We start from the raw sequence: 20,399 nt of genomic DNA, 5'->3' as shown, positions 1-20,399 counted from the left end.
AGTTCGTTGCTCCATCTACAAGTGCAAGTTAAAACTCTGTCATGCAAAGCGAAAGCCATATATCAACAACACCCAGAAACGCCGCCGGCTTCTCTGGGCCCGAGCTCATCTGAGATGGACTGACGCAAAGTGGAAAAGTGTCCTGTGGTCTGACGAGTTCACATTTCAAATTGTTTTTGGAAATCATGGACGTCATGTCCTCCGGGCCAAAGAGGAAAAGGACTGTCCAGATTGTTATCAGCACAAAGTTCAAAAGCCAGCATCTCTGATGGTGTGGGGGTGTGTTAGTGCCCATGGCATGGGTAACTTGCACATCTGTGAAGGCACCATTAATGCTGAAAGGTACATACAGGTTTTGGAGCAACAAATGCTGCCATCCAAGCAACGTCTTTTTCAGGGACATCCCTGCTTATTTCAGCAAGACAATGCCAAGCCACATTCTGCACGTGTTACAGCAGCGTGGCTTCGTAGTAAAAGAGTGCAGGTACTAGACTGGCCTGCCTGCAGTCCAGACCTGTCTCCCATTGAGAATGTGTGGCGCATTATGAAGCGCAAAATATGACAACGGAGACCCCGGACTGTTGAACAACTGAAGTTGTACATCAAGCAAGAATAGGAAAGAATTCCACCTACAAAGCTTCAACAATTAGTGTCCTCAGTTCCCAAACTTATTGAGTGTTGCTTATTGAGTGTTGTTAATAGGAAAGGTGACGTAACACAGTGGTAAACATGCCCCTGTCCCAACTTCTTTGGAACGTGTTGCAGGCATCAAATTCAAAATGAGTTAATATTTGCAAAAAACAATAAAGTTTATCCATTTGAACATTAAATATCTTGTCTTTTTAGTGTATGCAATTGAATATAGGTTGAAAATGATTTGCAAGTCATCATATTCTGTTTTAATTTATGTTTTATACAATGTCCCAACTTCATTGGAATTGGGGTTGTAAGTGAGAAGTTAACACATCCTGCATATGGAACAAATATGGCAATTTCCTGTAAAATTCAGAACATAATTTCTAAAATAAATAAATAAATAAATATAAAATGCATAACATAACATTTGCACAGCCCACATTTGAAGTTTTTCCAACTGTACGTTAATGCTGCACTATGTAAGATTTCTTTTATTAAAACTGAAAGACGTAAAAAAAAAAAAAAAAAAAAAAACCCATGCCAAAATTTGGTCAGAATTGGTGGTAGTTTTTTGGACCATGCTGGACGAAGGTCCAGCATAACATTTAAGTCTTAAGAGCAAAATCAACATTATACTGATGAAGATGTGATGACAACAGTAGATCATTCACTCACACCCCCCGAAGACATTACATGTTCTGAGTGTTCTCTTCTGCACATTTTACTTAAAAAAAAAACTATAATAGTAAAAACAATAATAGAACACAGGGTTAAAGCAGTCACATCACTTTATCCTGACCTCATAAATATGGAAACCAATGGCATGGAGGTCATTCTCTCGGCTGTGCTGGAGCAGAGTGACCCTAATGTTAGTGCCCCCTGGGTCATACGTGACAGTGAGTGGTACACGAGGGTTCTGTCCATGTGAGGGGAAGTTCCGACCCCCTCCAGCCGTAGAGCCGGCCATCCATCGGCCACACACGCTGACTGTCTCCCACTCTCCACCCACAGACTCCTGCTGTAGGCTTACCTTTATTGCACTGCAGAGAGAAAGAAGGGGTAAGAAGGAAAGCGATGATCTAAATGGTCTAATAAAATTGCAAACATTTTGTAGAGCTTAAGCCTTAAAAAGACAGTCATCACCAGTGATAATAAAAGCATGGTGTCATTTTATCTCAATTATTTCTCACTCATAGCTCATAGAAACAAATGGAAATGAAAATGAAAGAGGGTTTTCAATCTATTCCACATTTGCATTTGTAAGCAGAAGTGTGACAATCGTAACTTTAAACTTTGGACTAAGAGTTAATGGTCTTTAAAATAAATGCATCACTACATCTACAAAACCGTAATCACTGTCTTAAAATTTTGAGCCACAATAATATAAAAACAAATTGTGTTGCAGGTCATCACGTCTTCGACCGTCTCTGATAGAAGAGCGCTCTGGGAGATCACATGACAGAGCATGTGAATTCGCAGACTCCAACACCCAGAATGCTATGGAGGATCACATGACTCCACGGCGGTCCTATCAGAGATCGTAAACCCCTGAACTACTGTTCGCACCTGTGCCTAGTTACATTGAGGAAGCGCTAGTGTGTATATAAGCACAGGCTTATCATTTGAACGTTTTGAGGTATTGTTTCCATGCAATCACTGAGCGTTCTACTTTGGTTCTGTTTGCCTTACCCGTGTATCGACCCGTTGTTATATACTTTCTGATTTAGATTCCTCCCTGACCCTTTTGTACTTTCGCTTCTCCGATTTGATCTGTGTTTGGATATCTCTGCCTGGACTCTGACTTCGATTTGAGTTTTGCCCCTTTTGGATTTCTCTGACTGGTTGCCTATTAAACCCTCTTATCTTCTTATCTGCAAGTGTCTGGTTTCTCTTTCACCTCGTCACCACAGGTACAGATATAAAAGAATTCTATTATGATGCTACTAGTCTACAATTTGATCAACAGAGCTGTAGATGACTGCATAACTGAGAAAGATGATTAACATCAAGAATGAATTTGTAATAAAATTAAGATGAATGCCTATATTTGAAAAGTGAGAAGTTCTTGAGACAAAAAAACAATGGATTTATAATAAATAGATAAATAGTTCATCTGTTTTACTTTTCACTGTATAATTTCTTGTTCTCAAAAAAACTCTTATAAAACAACTGAAAATACAGATACTGAAATTCCAGTATTTCCATCTACACTGCTTGCCTTATTAGTGTGACCATTACTGTTAGAGTGCTTGAAAAAGCACTCTATTATCTCGCATACTTCTTCTTATTCTTCTTGCACACTTTTCTGCGATTAATACAGCCTGAACCGCTTAACATACAGACTCCTTTCAAACTGCGTTTCGAAGGTCTCTGCACTGTGACTTGTGCTATGTATTTCTGAAGTCAATCGGATTGGTAGTTTTTAATAAAATTAAGTTTAAAAATTAAAAACCTCCCATAAGAATGAACGGCAGAATGTTCAGAGTTTTAAAATCCTTAAAATTCCTAGAAACTCCATTTCAGTTTTAAATGGTAGAGAAACTTGTCCTTTCTGAAACCTCAAAATATCTGATCATTGTATCTATTAGCTTTAGAGTTATGAGCATTTGTTTGACACTAGGCACAGAAAACTGCCTCGTTCATTCCCATGTAAATTTCTCAAAATCAGAATCTGCTTATTTCAAGATTTTCTCTGTGTTTAACTTGTCATAACTCACATTTTCTTCTCAATGCACACAACATTACACCAAAATAATCCTCAAGGGGTGTTATCTCACACCATCTATCCGGTTAAGCAATAGAATTAACCTTTCCTGAGTTATGACTGTTTGTTCAGATGGTGCAAACAAGGCTTCTCCACTAAGAGCTGCATAATAACAGAGTGACAGTTAATTTGAATGACTCTCCCCCCCTTCCCCCCTCAAACACATACATCTCTTCTTCACACACACCACAGACACACACATACCTAAGGAGGTGTTGTTCACCTGCACAGAGACACACACACACTTGCAGCTCTTTTCAAGCACTCGTGCAGTAAATGCACATCTAGTTTATATTAATAATGTGACTAGCAAGTCCCTTTACACTACCTTTTGGCCAGTAGTGTTCATTGCATACATTTAAGAAATAAACACTTTTTGGGTTTATGGTGTTAAGTTAGAGCAATTTTGTTATAATATGATTTAGTAGTAGTCTAAAATTTTTAAATGTGCTCTTGTGAATGTGTGTGCATGTCTGAATTGAGTTTCAGTGTATCTATATTGTGTTTGTGTGTATACGTGTGTATGTCTGTGTCTGAATGTGTATACCTGAGGCTGGTGGCACAGGTTGAGTGCACTCGAAGCAGGAACTGTCCCTCTGCTCCCTGTAGGAAGGTACTTGGCACCAGCAGATAGAACCCAGCACTCAAATGAGTGTGTACCAATACCTCCCGCTCATACGCGTGTGTGTGTGAGGACGCACACGGCGTAGAGTTCAGCGTCCGCTTCAGGTTAAAGTGCTTTTTGTCCACCTAAAAAAACAAACCAAAAAAAAACCCTGCAATAAACCATATACATACAAAGCAAGCATTTTCATATCTCTGGATGGGACTAAGTGCACTCTAAAAGTGGCTGACAGCAAGTCAAGTGCACTCTCAGCACTTAAGTCCAACTGTTACTGAAATACAGGCAAAGCCATGTTAGACACTCATTTATCAACCATTTTCTCCTTTATCCAAAAGGCAAAACACGTACCAAAAATTACAGTATTAACAAAAAAAGAAAATATCAAGATTCAATATGAAAGCAGATACACTGCTTGTGTATCTACTTGGTAGAGCTGCATGTTAAATCATATTTAGTCATTACTACAATATGAATTTCTGCAGTGAACATATTGTTATGGGCTTAAGGATGACCGAACAAAACAAATTACCTCATATGTACAATACCTGAGTGATTTACAATTTTTAAAAAGTTGGGACAACAGGCAACAGGTATTTTGTAAATATACTTTCATTCATAAATTGGAGCCTGCAACACATTCCAAAAAGTTGGGGTGGGGTAATTTAAGACTTACATATTCAAAAAATATCTTAAACAGGAGACATAATCATGTTTGGATATAAAGGGAGACATTGTCTTTTTCAGGAACATCCCTCTATGTTAAGACATGACAGTGCTGAGCCTCATTCTGCACGTATTACAAAAGCATAGCTGCATAATCAGAGAATGTGGGGGTTAAACAGACCTGCCTGAAGTCCACAACTGTCTCCCATTAAAAACATCTGTCTCAACAAGTTCAAAATTCCACAATGAAGGACCTGCAGAGTTGCACAGCTATTAGCATCTTTATTAAATTAAAATTAGGAATGAGTGTATTTAAAAAATAATAATAATAAAAATAAAGTAAAACTTCAGATATTGTGTTTTTGTACTGTTTGTATTTTAACACGGGTAAAACTGAGTTTACTAATCATTCCTTTCTGTTTTTATTAGTATTTCGGCTCAACAACCGTTTGCTGTACTGGGCTTAATGTGCTCTCCCACATGAAGATTGACCAACTTCATCGCTTGTCTAAAGACCCTGTAAAACCACTTCAAATGTGATGATTATTCTCACTTCCAGTGTTAAATGTGAGAAGAGGGTACTGTCACAACAAACTTGAATCTCCATTAGGAGCTTTTCAAGGAACTCAATGTGTACTTTTTCATTATTGAAAGGCCTATAAAACAAAAAAATAACTTCATTTTAGGCTCAATAGGTTTTCACGTTAGGCTCAATTTAACATATTGTTAAAATAAATAAACAAATAAATAAAAATTGTGCTCAAAAAAGTACAGATGGCATATGTAAGTGTGTCCTGTAGAGCATGTTTTAACTTAATTTCACTTATAAAATCAACAAAACATGTTGTTTGTCTTGGGGTGTTTAAACCTTTGTACACGACTGTATGTAATGTGTTAAGTTATTGTAAACGGACAAACAAAGCATTTATTAAAAACACGGTGAAAAGCCAGATGTTTCCAAATCTTTCACAGGCTTTTCACTAACCTTCCATAGATGCAGTGCTATGGCTTGGTAGTGTGGGTGCTGTGGAGTGCCGCTGCCTCCTGGTGGCCGTTCTGTGCAACTCCGCTGGGCATTTCGTGGTCCACACTGCAGCAGTGAAAGCAGCACCTCCCCTCCTTCTCCAAGTTTCAACCAGAACTTAGGGTTGCTGCTGTAGCTACTGTTGTTACGACAGCCTCCTGCAGAGTGACCTCTGATCCAGCGGCCACCTATCTGCTGTGTGTAAGTTAGAAAGGATCCTGTACGAGCGAGAGAGACACAGCAACAGAAGAACATGCATAGCAATTAAAGGTACAGTGTGGGATTTGAAGATGAACAAAATGCTGATTTAGAATTAGTTTTCTAGATTTTCTAGATTTCTCTGATTTTCTAGGCTGGTGCACAGACCTCCTGGCAGGCAGGAACTCAAGAAAAAATTGCAACATAAATGTTAATTTAACTTAATTTGCAGCACATTAAAACCACTGTTATCAAGAGAGACAGTCCCACATGTAAGCATCATTTCTTAGACTGGCTGAAACAGTATTGTTCAGGCTTCAGAATACTCAGGGCTAATTAACAATTACTGAAATGCTCACTCAATGTTAACCCTTTATACATTTATACTTACAATTCATAATTTCATAATTCAGCATAAGTTTTAGTTTGTCTATTTAATCACAATATTCCAGTTTTTGATAGGTAACAAACAATTTTATATTTAAATAGCCCTTTTGGTAGAGAGGCCTGCTACAGAGCTGCAGCCGCAGTTTTCTGTTTCTAACACCCCACTAGTTACGAGCTGCTGCTCATATTCACAGTCAGTGACGTATTTTAATTATGCTGAAACACTATATTGCTAAAAGTATTCGCTCATCTGCCTTTATACACATATGAACTTGAGTGACATCCCATTCTTAACCCATAGGCTTTAACATGATGTCAGCCCACCCTTTGCGGCTATAACAGCTTCAACTCTTCTGGGAACAGAAAACCACAAGGGTTAGGGGTGTGTTTATGGGAATCTTTGAACATTGTCCAAAATCTCTTGATCTTCTGAAGCATTAAGAGTTCCTAGTACTGAAAAACAACCACACATCTTAATCCCCCCTCCACCAAACTTTACACTTGGTACAATGCAGTCAGAGCTGACCCTGCTCTGTCATTTTACGTGGCCTATCACTTTGTGGCTGAGTAGCTGTCGTTCCGCTTCTCATTACACCTAGAAGGCCCTGAAGATTCCCCTCTATAATACAGCTAAAATGGTAGTAGCAGCCACCTTGAAGGGCTTCTTCTCTGTCCATTTTTGTGTCATGCATTTCATTTTTGCCAAACTATCACTTTCTGCTAGATGTATTTTAAGTACCTGTGTAGATGCTCTGGAGGTGCATATCCTTGCTGATTGAATATCCTACTGTGACTTCATCAAATTCCTGCTGGAATTCAGTCTCATCTACCCAGAATTCCCCTTCCTGGGTTCGGCCCAACAGATCCACAGAGCAAGAGGGGTCCAAAGAGCTCCACCCGGCTCCTCTGGGGGTGGTGGATGGGGGTCGGTTAAGAGAGAAAGACACTGGCTTTTAGCTGTTGTGTATCACACATTTGATTTCAAGGCTTATTGAGCTCCATCCATCCATCCATTTTCTAAGCCGCTTCTTGAGCTCACTCTGATAGAAACAATTCCCAGATATTTCTCAGTGGAATTTGCCAATTTTTCTACAACGAAATAAAAAAGTGTAATGCTTATTCTCTGTACTGAAATTCAGAGAAAGCTGCTTTGTGAGAAGTTAGGCTCTCTTGCTTTGTATAACACACATTAAGTATGAAACCTTGGTGTGATCTTAGATTCTGTTTTAACACGTTTGTAAACAGTCACTAAAGTAGTTTTCTATCATCGAAAAATATTTCTAAAGTCCAGCCTTTCTATCTCAGAGCAACACAGAGCAACTTATTCATTCCTTTGTTACAAGCAGAGATGAATGCTCTAAAACTTTTTACCAGACTTTCCAAGAAAACAATACACCTTCTACACTGTCTACAAAATGTAGCAGCACAGATACTAACAAAAAAAGAAAAGAGATTTAATATCGGCCCCATTTTGAAAGAAATGCATTGGCTGCCTGTTGTTTAAAGTTTTATTACTATTTCTAAAACAGCTTAAAGCCTCAGAGCACCTGCTTACCTTACAGAATGTCTGTCTGTTTATTGTCTGTCTCTGCATGTGATCTTAGATCTGCAGATACTGACATTCCGCAAATACTTTCCGTAAAATACAGAAGACGTATAGAGGCCTCTTTGTGTTATTTCAATTCTAAAGTGTGGAAACAAATTCCACCTTTTATTAGACAGTCAAGCATGTCATTGTATAGCTTCATATAAGTTTTAGATAAAATAACAAATAAATTAATAAATTAGTACTGTAACTATAACAGAATAAAACTAATTTTTCTATGTCTGTTAAGCTTTATCACCTGTGTGTAAAGCACTTTGAGCTGGTCTAGTTACTATTACTATTATTACTATTATTATTATTATTTTGTCTTTTTCGTTTACTGTTCATATTTGTTGGACGCACATTAAGACCAGCAACAAGGTTTTTAATTTACTGGTCAATGGTATTATGGCAATAAAATTGAAATGGATATCTAAAATTACATACTGAGATACTTTCTTAAGACCAAACCAGGGGAGGAAAGTCAGAGTCAGAGATGACCCATTCATGAGCACCCACTTTTCGGTCCAGGCTCCTCCCCAGCACCTCCTCCCCCATGGGTTCCATATCCGCAACAGCCGCACTTCTTCTCCATCACTTGTTTTCACATCTGTCCATTCTATCACACTAAGAGCGTGGAACTGCCCCAGCTCAGGCGCACCTGCAGAAAGAGAGAGAGAACAAAATCTAGCAAAGAGCTAAAGCACAAACTTCTTCTCACCATACTAAAATATTTTACATAATCACACCAGTAAACTGTAACTCAGTTCAGTGCATTACAGTACTGCCATTTCAAATGGATTATCAAAACAAAATATTAAACAAATCACAATTATATTTGAACTTTTCTGTGTTTAATATTACTATGGTACTTGTATCATGATGGGCACTTTCAGGCCATTTAATTAATCCATTATTAAAGTTCATGAGAACACATACATAATAGCATTGATTGTTGTCATGCATATATGGTGTCATCAAACGTAGGGTGTAGTAACATCCAGTATTCTCTGCACTTTTATTTAAAATAATGTAAAATAAAGTGCCCATTCATGAGTTCATGATGGGTCAAAGAATTTGCAAATACCGCCGCAGAAATGTATAAGAATAGTGTTAACAGTTCCATTTAAAAAAAAAAAGTTTTTGATGCTTTTTAAATTAATTTATTTATTTTTATCAACACTAAACACTATTTGGAATTTGGTCTCAAACGCTATAAAAAGCTGTCTGCTTAAGTCTGTAAACATCCAACAGGGGGAGATCTTGCTGGTTTTACTCTGCAATACAATGGCAAAGGTGAAGCAGCCTCCATATGACATAAAAACCAAACCATAGGAAACAAACATTTTGCCAGCTACCTCCAACTATCTGTAATTTAAGCAGGGCAGCACACAAGTCACTGAAGGAGAAAAATTGTCATGATTAACTCATTATGATTAACTATCAGTTAGGACCCACCAACATGGTAATTGTAGGCCAATGATCAACATTTTTCATGTACATATCTGCCGAAGTTGATACCAGTGCTGATGCACAAACATTTATAAAATATAGAAACTGAAACTACAGCTGAATTACCATTACAGAGCAAGGTAACACTTAGTTTAACACTTAGGTAACACTATTTTAGCACAGCAACCCAGCATCATCTAAACATTCTTCTTTTATGGGTTACAATAAATCCATCATCAAATATCAGTTTTAAATATCAGTTAAAAGCATATATCTATCTGCTGCTGATATATGACTTCAATATCATAATGCATCCCTAATTATAAAAAAATAACTCTGTGTACAGTACTGTGCGAATGTTTTAGGCAGCTAAGCACATTTTTAAACACTTTACCTCAGCAGTGATTTTATCACAATATACATTAGAATAAAGTCATATTCATAATTCAAATAAGCATAAAAACAATAAAAACTAACAAGAATTTCTTGGGTCCATATTTTTCCATGACACCTTCACAGCCACCACAGAGACTTGTTAATATCATCAGTTACATCATGAACACAGTTTACAGATGCACTAATTGGTCAAACCAGGAGTTGCGTTTTAACTACATATAATACTGGGCTTCCTCGAGGAGACGTTTGAAAATCATTATTCATTAATATTCTATACACTTTGTTTATTCAAATATTAACACTTTTCTCAGCAAATAAACACAAACTACACAAATATATTTTGAAAATGTATCTTGGGTGCCTTTTGCACAGTACTGTACTAATACTTTAATGCCCTGCATCCCATTACAACAGTACTAAATATAGTACTACTGATACAATATATTGACATACAGTATTAGTAAATTATAAACTATGATGTGATTCATTCACTACATTCTTTATAGTTCAGTAGAATGTGATGTGATAAGTGTTGATCATAATATTTTATTTCCTCAGCTGAAAAGGTTCAAATTCCCCTTTTTTCCCCCCTCACGCTAAGTGACTGTTCGTTTAATCAGATAAACAATTGTCAGCTTTGTGCTTAAAGAGTTGCTTTTTAGCACATAGTAACTTCCAAGAGGAAGTGAGAGACTATTTCCTCAGGGTGCTTCCCTCAGCACAAAGACACAGGTGTCAGGTGTTGCCTGACCTGTGAGGGACAAAAAGAAGGAAATTCTAGGACAAGAACACCACAATTATCATCCTATTGTTGAGCTACACTATGTTATACTGTTATACTGTTATAGATTTTGTTTTGGTCGCCTAAAAAAGAAACAGGATAGACCAAGTACCCAAGTTGTGTCAAGTAAGGGTCAGCAACAACAGAACACAGCTTTAACTTATTCATGTAATAACTTTCTGTGAGGGAGCTTTTAAAGGCATTAAACTTATTATTTCACATCAATCTCTGACTGACTTTGTTTACATCTTTACTATTTAATTATGCCAATTTTTAAGTAAGTGAAATACCCCTTTAATGAGTTAAAGAGAACATCAACAAAGCCTCTGAAAGAATCACAGATGATATGTTAGGTAAGACAGGGTTAACTGGCGGCTGAGTTGAATCTGTTCCTAGCACTTTAGTAGGGTCAAGGGCCAAGACTCTGGAAAAACACTGGTCTAGATGTGTGTTCCTCAAGTACATGAACAGGGCTGTTTAGTTCCTGTGCCATATGTTTCTCGTGAATCTGATCCAACATTAATACATTGCCTTTTGCTAAATGACATTTTCATTAAAAAACAGCAAATATTCGGTGGATATTTTATATAATAACAACCTATGGAGCTCAAAATTTGCCAAAGCAAGGCAACTCGCTCCTATACATAGTGTTCTGAGAGTTTCCAGGCTGAGAGCCCCTAACCTACACTGTCTTGCTATGGCACCTCTTACCTGTAGGGGTGCTGTGTACACAACAGCTGATGTAACTGCACTTTCTCATCTCCTCTGAAAGCCTGGGAAACAAGCGCTTCTCAGTGGGCGTGTCAGCAGCCCTTTTCAAGCTCCAGCGCTCAGCCACGCCCCCACTTAAATCCACCATGGCCTCACACACCTGCCCTGCCCAGAGATGCTCATATGAACCACGCAGCCTTCGGAAAAACAAACAAATGAACAGCACGATCATTTCTATGCACTTTCTTCCAGTTTACACCACAGTGCATGCAAAGCTGAAAGATTTTATTTTTGATAATGGTAACTTAAATAATTAGAAAAAAGAACACACAATTTCCATATGGGCTCTTAAAGAACAATTCCAGAAATGTTTCATTTTGATGGATAAAATGCAAAGTTATTTGCAGTGACTTGATGTCAAACGGAGCATTCTAAAGAAAATTAGATTTCTTTACAGTGGCGGTGATAGGAACCAGGGGTCACAACATCTAAAACTCAAGCATAGATATTTTATTTACTATCCAAAATGATTAGTGAACCGACATGTGTCAGTGTTCTTCGAGGAATAATTTGTTTCACAACATCCTAGTCAAAACCTTCTCAAACCTACCAATAAACAGTGACTCAGGCATCAGGCAACAGGTAACCATTTCACATTTTAGCTTTTTGTGAGAAAGCTTTCAGAAGCAACAATTGCTACAGCGGTCTAGTTCCTATCATCACCGCTATGAACAATTATGATTCTGAAAGTTTTTCTATGACAGAGCATGTCACATCAAAACACTTTGAATGACTGTGTTTAAATCATCAGTGGAATTCCCCTTTAATTTGCCCTCTCAGTCTGCATCACAGTGTAACCTCCATATCAAGACTCTACAAAACAAATGCAGCTTAGACAAAGAAGTAATGAAGTATAAGTAATTATGTATTGGTTGTTTCAGCAATACATGTCAATTTTCCACTACTGAGTACATTTAGCTTAATTATAAATGACATGGAGGAATGCAGTCAAGGAAACTGCAGAATTGTCATTACAGCACTAATGAAGGTCATGAGGCCAAACATGGAGCAATATTTTGTTCTATTAAATGAGGAGCCCCCTTAAAACTCACTTGGCATATGCTTTCTCCAACAATGCTATCCAGAATGCAGAAGGGCTGTGGCAGCGGGAAAAGCAGGGTGTGTTGTTGACACAGGGTAGCCGATCGTCCACCTGAACCTCCATCCAACGCCCGTTACGCCAGAATCTGAAGCAAAATTTACCACGGTAACGGCTGTCCCCCCATACACACTGCCCTGAGGGCATCACCTGAAACACACACAAATATTCAATAGTCAAGATAGGAAAGGAACATGAAAGTTTATAAATAGGTGTGTCTATCAGGCTCTTTATCTTATAGTAAGAAAGACCAGTAAAGTTTAAAATATGTAAATATCATTTTTTAATTCATGTAATCAAGTCTAATCTATTAACCTTTGACTCCATGTGATGATTTTCTTTAAATTTGTTGCCTAATTGCATTTTTTATTCTTCACAATATCACAAAAATGAAGCATGATTGGTGGTAAATTACAATTTCTTTTTCATAAATAAATCCAGCTTACTGGTTTTAAATAAATTGATAAAACAGAGATAGAGAAATCTACAACACAAACTCTTAAAAGTGGCACCACAAAGAGCTCTTTGAGCATGGTCATAGAACAACCATTTTGTTTTCCTAAAGAACTATGCACACCATGAGACAGAGCAGACTGGACACTGCCATTTTTTAATATTCCAAGCTAATGATTTTATCAATATTTTCATATGTTACTGTATTCCGAAGAAAACAGTTACACATATATGCCTGTGCCCTTTTTTCATGCCTGGATGCTGAAATGTGCTAGCATTGTATGCATCATGGACTGCAGTTCTCATTGTTGTGTTCAGTTGACCACACGGTCTTACCTTACACAAAAAAATTTACAAAGCATTTCAATGTCCACTGAAGGGCTGTTAAGGTCAGCCAGAGTATGTTGGTGATTTCCCTGCTCAAATTCTCTTCCTAAACCTGGCTGAGCTAAACCGGGTGTGTGGGGAAACCACCGAACTGTGTTGGACACCAGCCTTCCAGGCCTGAAACTAAATAGCCCTAGTTTATTGTCTATTGTACTGTAATGTCTGTTTAAACTACTTGGGGTTTAATTTCTCAATCCTGCCCTGAGTACTTGCATTGTACTTTGTCATGGTATTACCCTCAATATCTGTTGTTTGTAATGCTCCAGACATTTTAAAGAACTGTTTCCACCACATGTCTCTTAATTCGTTTTCTAGTTAACTTCATGGCTGCCAATACCTGCATGAACTCCTCAAATGTTTCCTGAACTCATCCTACCTCGTACTCATACTGCACTCCTTACCTACCACGTTCTCACAGCCGACACCCTATATATGACCCTGTATATAAGAATTTTCTGGTAGAGTTTTAGCCTGGTTTTGACACTGGTTTATGTCACAGGTCTTTATTCTGTACGATTAGAGTTCCTCTGCTTAACCTCACTTGCAAACTACCTGAATCATAACTACATTACCTAATGCGGCCCACAGGAGATACGGTCCTCTTTTTGAGTTTTGGTTCCTCTCTGTGTTTCTTCCTCGTGCTCTTAAGGAGTTTTCATGTTACTGCTGTTCTTGGCTTGGTCATTCAGTTTCCAAAGGAAATTTGTAAATCAATTTCATGATACTGACCTTTGCAATGCTGATATCCCAGAAAGCTGCAATATGCAGCTAAGCCTTTAAACAAACAGAATGTTTTTCACCACGTGCTGGGAGCATCTTGATCAATCATGTCCCATGTAAATGTTTGGAAGGCGGGCGACCTCTCCCCCATAATAATCTGCTCTCAAACATCTGAACTCTGCTTTTTAACAGTATGTTGTGATATATGGACGAATCAACAACTAAACAGACTTAATCAGAGAGGATCTGTGAAATGCAGTTTGTATACAGTCAGCATCTTTCATATTCCTTTACTGTAGGAGACTGAGCCAACTGCACTTTTCTAACATTAAAGAATGTCAAGGATGTCACATGTATGTCAAAGTAGGGTTGCCAGGTGTCTGGTGCCAGGTGTCTTCTGCCAGGTGAGTGAAAGTATGCTGGGTGTATGGTATGGGCAGTGCGCTACCCCCCCAAACCCCTTAAAACTTGAAATGACACCTACACCACCTGCCTGTTATGTCAGTAATCCAGTGGAAGTAAATTATTTGGTTCAAGATAATGCAGATCAGCCTTTAACCACAATACAACATTAATTTATCACAAGGGTTTTAATGTATTGGAAGGTACAATGTAATATGTAGGAATATAAGTGCAGCGTACAGTACTGTGCCAAAGTCTTAGGCACCCAAGACACATTTTCAAAATCTATTTATTTGTGTAGTTTGTGTTTATTTGCTGAGAGAAGTGTTAATATTTGAATAAACAACATATATATATATATATGCCTCTCCATGGATCACCACCTTATCGTGGTGGAGAGGTTTGTGTGCTTGAAGGACCCTAGGAGCTATGTTGTCTGGAGCAAAAGCTCCTGGTAGGGTCTCCCATGGCAAACTGGTCCTAGGTGACAGGCCAGACAAAGTGTGATCCATAACCACCCCTATGAGGACAACAAAGCAGGACTTGTGTACCCTGCCCGGATCAGGGTTACCGGGGCCCCACCCTGGAGCCAGGCCTGGGGGAGGGGCTCGCCAGCGAGCGTCTGGTGGCCGGGCATTCACTCATGGTGCCCGGCCGGGCCCAGCCCGAAGGAGCTACATGAGTCCCCCCTCCCATCGACCCACCACCGATGGGAGGGGCAGTAGTAGGGGTGCGGTGCATTGTGGATCGGGCAGTGTCCGAAGGCGTGGGCCTTGGCGTTCTGATCCTCGGTTGCTGAAACTGGCTTTTGGAACTTGGAACGTTACCTCACTGGCGGGGAAGGAGCCTGAGTTGGTGCGCGAGGTCGAGAGATACCGGCTAGATATAGTCGGGCTCACCTCAACACACAGCTTGGGCTCTGGGTCCAATCTCCTTGAGAGGGGCTGGACTTTTTTCTTTTCTGGAGTTGCCCATGGTGAGAGGCGGCGGGCAGGTGTGGGCTTTCTCATAGCCCCTCGACTCGGTGCCTGTATGTTGGGGTTTTCCCCGGTGGACGAGAGGGTAGCTTCCCTACGCCTTCGGGTTGGGGAACGGGTCCTGACTGTTGTCTGTGCTTATGCACCGAACAGCAGTTCAGAATACCCAGCCTTCATAGAGTCCTTGGAAGGGGTGCTTGAAAGTGCTCCTCCTGGAGACTCGATTGTCCTACTGGGGGACTTCAACGCTCACGTGGGCAACGACAGTAAGACCTGGAGGGGTGTGATTGGGAGGAATGGCCTCTCTGATCTGAACCCGAGTGGCGTTCAGTTTTTGGACTTCTGTGCAAACCACAGTTTGTCCATAACGAACACCATGTTTGAACACAAGGATGTCCATAAGTGCACATGGCACCAGGACACCCTAGGCCGCAGTTCAATGATTGACTTTGTAGTCGTGTCAGCGGACTTGCGGCCATGTGTACTGGACACTCGGGTAAAGAGAGGAGCTGAGCTGTCAACTGATCACCACCTGGTGGTGAGTTGGATCAGGTGGTGGGGGAAGATGCCAGTCAGACCAGGCAAACCCAAACGTATAGTGAGGGTTTGCTGGGAATGTCTGGCAGAAGAACCTGTCAGATTGATCTTCAACTCACACCTCCGTCAGAACTTTGACCAGATATCGGGGGAGGTGGGGGACATTGACTCAGAATGGGCCATGTTCCGCTCCTCCATTGTTGAAGCGGCTGACTGTAGCTGTGGTCGCAAGGTAGTTGGTGCCTGTCGGGGCGATAATCCTCGAACCCGGTGGTGGACACCCCAGGTGAGAGATGCCGTCAAGCTGAAGAAGGAGTCCTACCGGACATGGTTGGCCTGTAGGACACCAGAGGCAGCTGGCAGGTATCGACAGGCCAAGCGATCTGCGGCTTCAGTCGTTGCCAAGGCAAAAACCCGGGTGTGGGAAGAGTTCGGTGAGGCCTTGGAAAGTGACTTTAAGTCGGCTCCGAAAAGATTCTGGCAAACCGTCAGGCGACTCAGAAGGGGAAAGCAGTGTGCCACTAGCACTGTATATAGTGGAGATGGTGTGCTGCTGACTTCGACTGAAGACGTCATTGGGCGGTGGAAGGAATACTTTGAGGACCTTCTCAATCCCACCAACACGTTCTCCAGTGAGGAGGCAGAGTCTGGGGACACGGGAATAGGCTTGTCCATTACTGAGGCCGAAGTCGCTAAGGTAGTTAAAAAGCTCCTTGGCGGCAGGGCTGCAGGGGTGGATGAGATCCGTCCCGAGTTCCTCAAGGCTCTGGATGTTGTGGGGCTGTCTTGGCTGACACGCCTTTTCAACATTGCGTGGACATCGGGGGTGGTGCCACTTGATTGGCAGACTGGGGTGGTGGTGCCTCTTTTTAAAAAGGGGGACCGGAGGGTGTGTTCCAACTACAGGGGAATCACACTCCTCAGCCTCCCTGGTAAGGTCTATGCAAGGGTACTGGAGAAGAGAGTCCGGCTTATAGTCGAACCTCGGATTCAGGAGGAGCAGTGCGGGTTCCGCCCTGGTCGTGGAACACTGGACCAACTCTTTACCCTCTCCAGGATTCTTGAGGGTTCATGGGAGTTTGCCCAACCAGTCCACATGTGCTTTGTGGATTTGGAGAAGGCATTCGACTGTGTTCCCCGGGGTATTCTGTGGGAGGTGCTTCGGGAGTACGGGGTACATGGCTCTTTGCTACGAGCCATTCAGGCCCTGTACAAACAAAGCAGGAGCTTGGTTCGCATGGCCGGCAGTAAGTCAGACTTTTTCCCAGTGAGAGTTGGATTCCGTCAGGGCTGCCCTTTGTCACCGATTCTATTCATAATTTTTATGGATAGAATTTCTAGGCGCAGTCAGGGGATGGAGGGTGTCCGGTTTGGTGACCTCAGGGTCACATCGCTGCTGTTTGCAGATGATGTGGTCCTATTGGGGACATCAGGCCGTGAACTTCAGCTTTCACTGGATCGGTTTGCAGCCGAGTGTGAAGCGGCCGGGATGAGGATCAGTACCTCCAAATCCGAGGCCATGGTTCTCACGCGGGAAAGGGTGGAGTTTAAGTATCTCGGGGTCTTGTTCACGAGTGATGGTACAAGGGACCGGGAGATTGACAGGCGGATTGGTGCTGGGTCAGCAGTGATGCGGGCTCTTTACCGGTCTGTTGTGGTAAAGAAAGAGCTGAGCCATAAGGCAAGGCTCTCGATTTACTGGTCGATCTACGTTCCCACCCTCACCTATGGTCATGAGCTTTGGGTAATGACCGAAAGAACGAGATCGCGAATACAAGCGGCTGAAATGAGTTTCCTCCGCAGGGTGGCTGGACTCTCCCTTAGAGATAGGGTGAGAAGTTCGGTCATCCGGGAGGGACTCGGAGTAGAGCCGCTGCTTCTTCACGTCGAGAGGAGCCAGTTGAGGTGGTTCGGGCATCTTGTTAGGATGCCTCCTGGACGCCTCCCTTGGGAGGTGTCACAGGCAAGTCCACCAGGGAGGAGACCCCGGGGAAGACCCAGGACACGCTGGCGTGACTATATCGCCCAGCTGGAGCTAGTGGAAGTGGCTGGGGAAAGGGAGGTCTGGGCTTCATTGCTCAGGATGCTGCCCCCGCGACCCCGAACCCCGGAGAAGCGGAAGATGATGGATGGATGGATACACACACACACATAATCAGTGTAATTTTATATATATATATATATATATATATATATATATATATATATATATATATTTACCAATCAGTGCTTCATTAAATTGTGCTCATGATGTAACTGTTGATATTACCAAGTCTCTGTGGTGGCTTTGAAGGTGTCAAGGTAAAATATGGACCCAAGAAATTCTTGTTACTTTTTATTGTTTTTATGTTTATTTGATTTATGAATATGACTTTATTCTAATATATATTGTGATAAACTCACTACTGAGGTAAATTGTTTTTAAAAATTGCTTAGATGCCTAAAACTTTCGCATAGTATGTTGTAGAATTCACTCTATAAAATGGATAGTTCTAGTTCTAAAATCTGATTGGCTAAGTCATTATAAAATAATTTATATAAGCACTGTAGCCTCCTCGAAATAACTGAATTCTTTGTTAATGCATCAAGAGTCTGAAAACCTTTGTACTGCAAACTGGATTAGTATGCTGCTTACATGGGCCACCAAGTGTAATGACAGATGATGTAAGAACCCAGTTATGTTTAATCTGAGGGGATGAAAACTTTCTTCTTAACAACTAGGCTAAAGGACAGCTAACAGGATAGACCATTCCACCATTAATATTCAGTGTTAGACTTGCAAATGAAGTATTCACTGAGCCTTTCAATTTAAAAATGAAAAAGAATCAGTTAAGCATATGTTAATTGAATGTATTGCAAGCCAACAAAAAATGTTTTCTAAAATGTTTTTCTTTCTTTGTAAAAGTTCATAAAATTACTAAAATAGATCACAAATTAACATGGTTTAAAATGTAACCTTTATATTTATATTTACTATATTTAAACAAGTTCAAATTTTCAGTCATTATTTCTATAGCAACATAATCTGAAAATGTGCAAGTTTTGTAGCTCACAGTGAAAGTTAGCCAGGCTAAAATACAACCTCCACACAATAGGGTTAGTTTTCACAGTGTTACTAAGCTTCCCAAACAAAACAACAGAAATATCCTTCCTTTTAAATTCAAACACCAATTTTTTAAAACCTTGTCAAAAACAAGCTATGGATGTCATGAAATACATGACAATTATAGTTCACACACACACACACACACACACACACACACACACACACACACACACACACACACACACACACACACACACACATATATATGGATGTGTTTTGCATCAATGTATCATGCAAAACACAATGTTAAGCAATGTTACAATTAGCCCCCTCAGTCTTTTCCAATTAATGCACCCTGTGAGTTTATTTGTAAAATCTGTACTCTGGTTGAACTGTTCAAAAACAAAAAATGATTCATCTTGCTCAAATATTTTAAAAATGAATCATCATACCTCACACACCGTACATGTCATAAAATCACTGTAACGCATGACTTCAGGTGAGTTACTGCCTTAACATACTGTAAACTAAACAGAATTAAATTGATTTCATACAAGCTTAAAGTTTTGCCGCTTAAACTTCTGTACTTCTTGTTTGCATTTAAAATGGGTATTCACATGTTATGTAGTGCTAATCTTCCATTTGGAAAACACATCAAAACATCTCCCAATTTTCCTACTTCGCCCACATCTAGCCAGTGTATTAGTAGATAAGATTAGCAAAACCACAGAACTCTCCAGGACAGGAGTCTTGGAAAGACAGGAATTCCAGAAGAAAGTTCTGACATTTAATACTTTATATTTGTTTCGGAAAGGGGTGTTTAAATTTGATTACCTATCTCTAATCTTTCAGTTAGACAAACACATCTTCTATTCTTCCTGTTCCAGCATGTGTATCAGTATATCAGATCAGCAAAACCACAGAATTGTGTCTGTTTTTGGACACCCGATGTTATGACTGGTACCTGCATTTGTATCAGTATTATACTGATATAAGTGCATGTCTTTCTGTACTTAGTATGCAGTATGTTTGATTTGTGTTATGTTATGTTAACAGCAAGTGCTACTGTAATTTGATGGAACTGTGTATTTTTCTTTGTGAAATACATTAAATATTTGATAAAATGATAACTATTTATCCAGTTATTATGCTAGTAAATAAATGCTTCAAAAAGCTGGTAACATTGGCAGGGCAATTTATCAGTCGGGTTCCAATAGATATGAAGGGTTTTGTTCCAGAACACACTATAGAGTACTTTTAAGAGTCTTCTCTCCATTTTAAGACATACGTTGTTGGTAGTTGGCTTTAGACACACAAGAAATATGAGTGTTATATTACAATAAACACCACTTCTACTACAGAAATAGCATGTTTTCCATCACTTTCAAAAGCGCATTATGTATAAAACTGTTATGTTTGCGAGTGTTATGCATAAACAGCATTTTAAAACGAAATTCTTTCTAAATGTTTACAGACACCTGCACATCCAATGTTTC

At 40.1% G+C, this 20,399-nt stretch overlaps 2 protein-coding genes across 3 annotated transcripts in view; one reads left to right on the top strand and one right to left on the bottom strand.

The window, feature by feature from the left end:
• LOC108428288 (phospholipid scramblase family member 5) overlaps positions 1-2,487 on the top strand; it is a 36,038-nt gene extending 33,551 nt beyond the window's left edge. The window contains exon 8 of the mRNA XM_037530849.1: positions 2,042-2,487. Within this exon, the coding sequence (XP_037386746.1) occupies positions 2,042-2,095 (54 nt within the window). The 3' untranslated portion in view covers positions 2,096-2,487. The remainder of the gene's footprint in view (positions 1-2,041) is intronic.
• Positions 1-20,399, bottom strand: part of capn10 (calpain 10) — a 31,115-nt gene that overhangs the window by 7,502 nt on the left and 3,214 nt on the right. For both annotated transcript variants that reach the window (XM_037530848.1, XM_017699167.2), the window contains 7 exons: positions 12,335-12,531; positions 11,223-11,419; positions 8,402-8,543; positions 7,037-7,203; positions 5,674-5,930; positions 3,948-4,150; positions 1,436-1,676 (listed from right to left, as the gene is read on the bottom strand). In XM_037530848.1, the coding sequence (XP_037386745.1) occupies positions 1,436-1,676; positions 3,948-4,150; positions 5,674-5,930; positions 7,037-7,203; positions 8,402-8,543; positions 11,223-11,419; positions 12,335-12,531 (1,404 nt within the window). The remainder of the gene's footprint in view (positions 1-1,435; positions 1,677-3,947; positions 4,151-5,673; positions 5,931-7,036; positions 7,204-8,401; positions 8,544-11,222; positions 11,420-12,334; positions 12,532-20,399) is intronic.

This window comes from Pygocentrus nattereri, chromosome 19 (genome assembly GCF_015220715.1).
Source record: "Pygocentrus nattereri isolate fPygNat1 chromosome 19, fPygNat1.pri, whole genome shotgun sequence".
In the NCBI taxonomy this organism is placed as follows: Eukaryota; Metazoa; Chordata; class Actinopteri; order Characiformes; family Serrasalmidae; genus Pygocentrus; species Pygocentrus nattereri.
The sequence above is the reverse complement of the archived record's forward strand: the minus strand, read 5'-3'. Positions and strand labels throughout refer to the sequence as shown.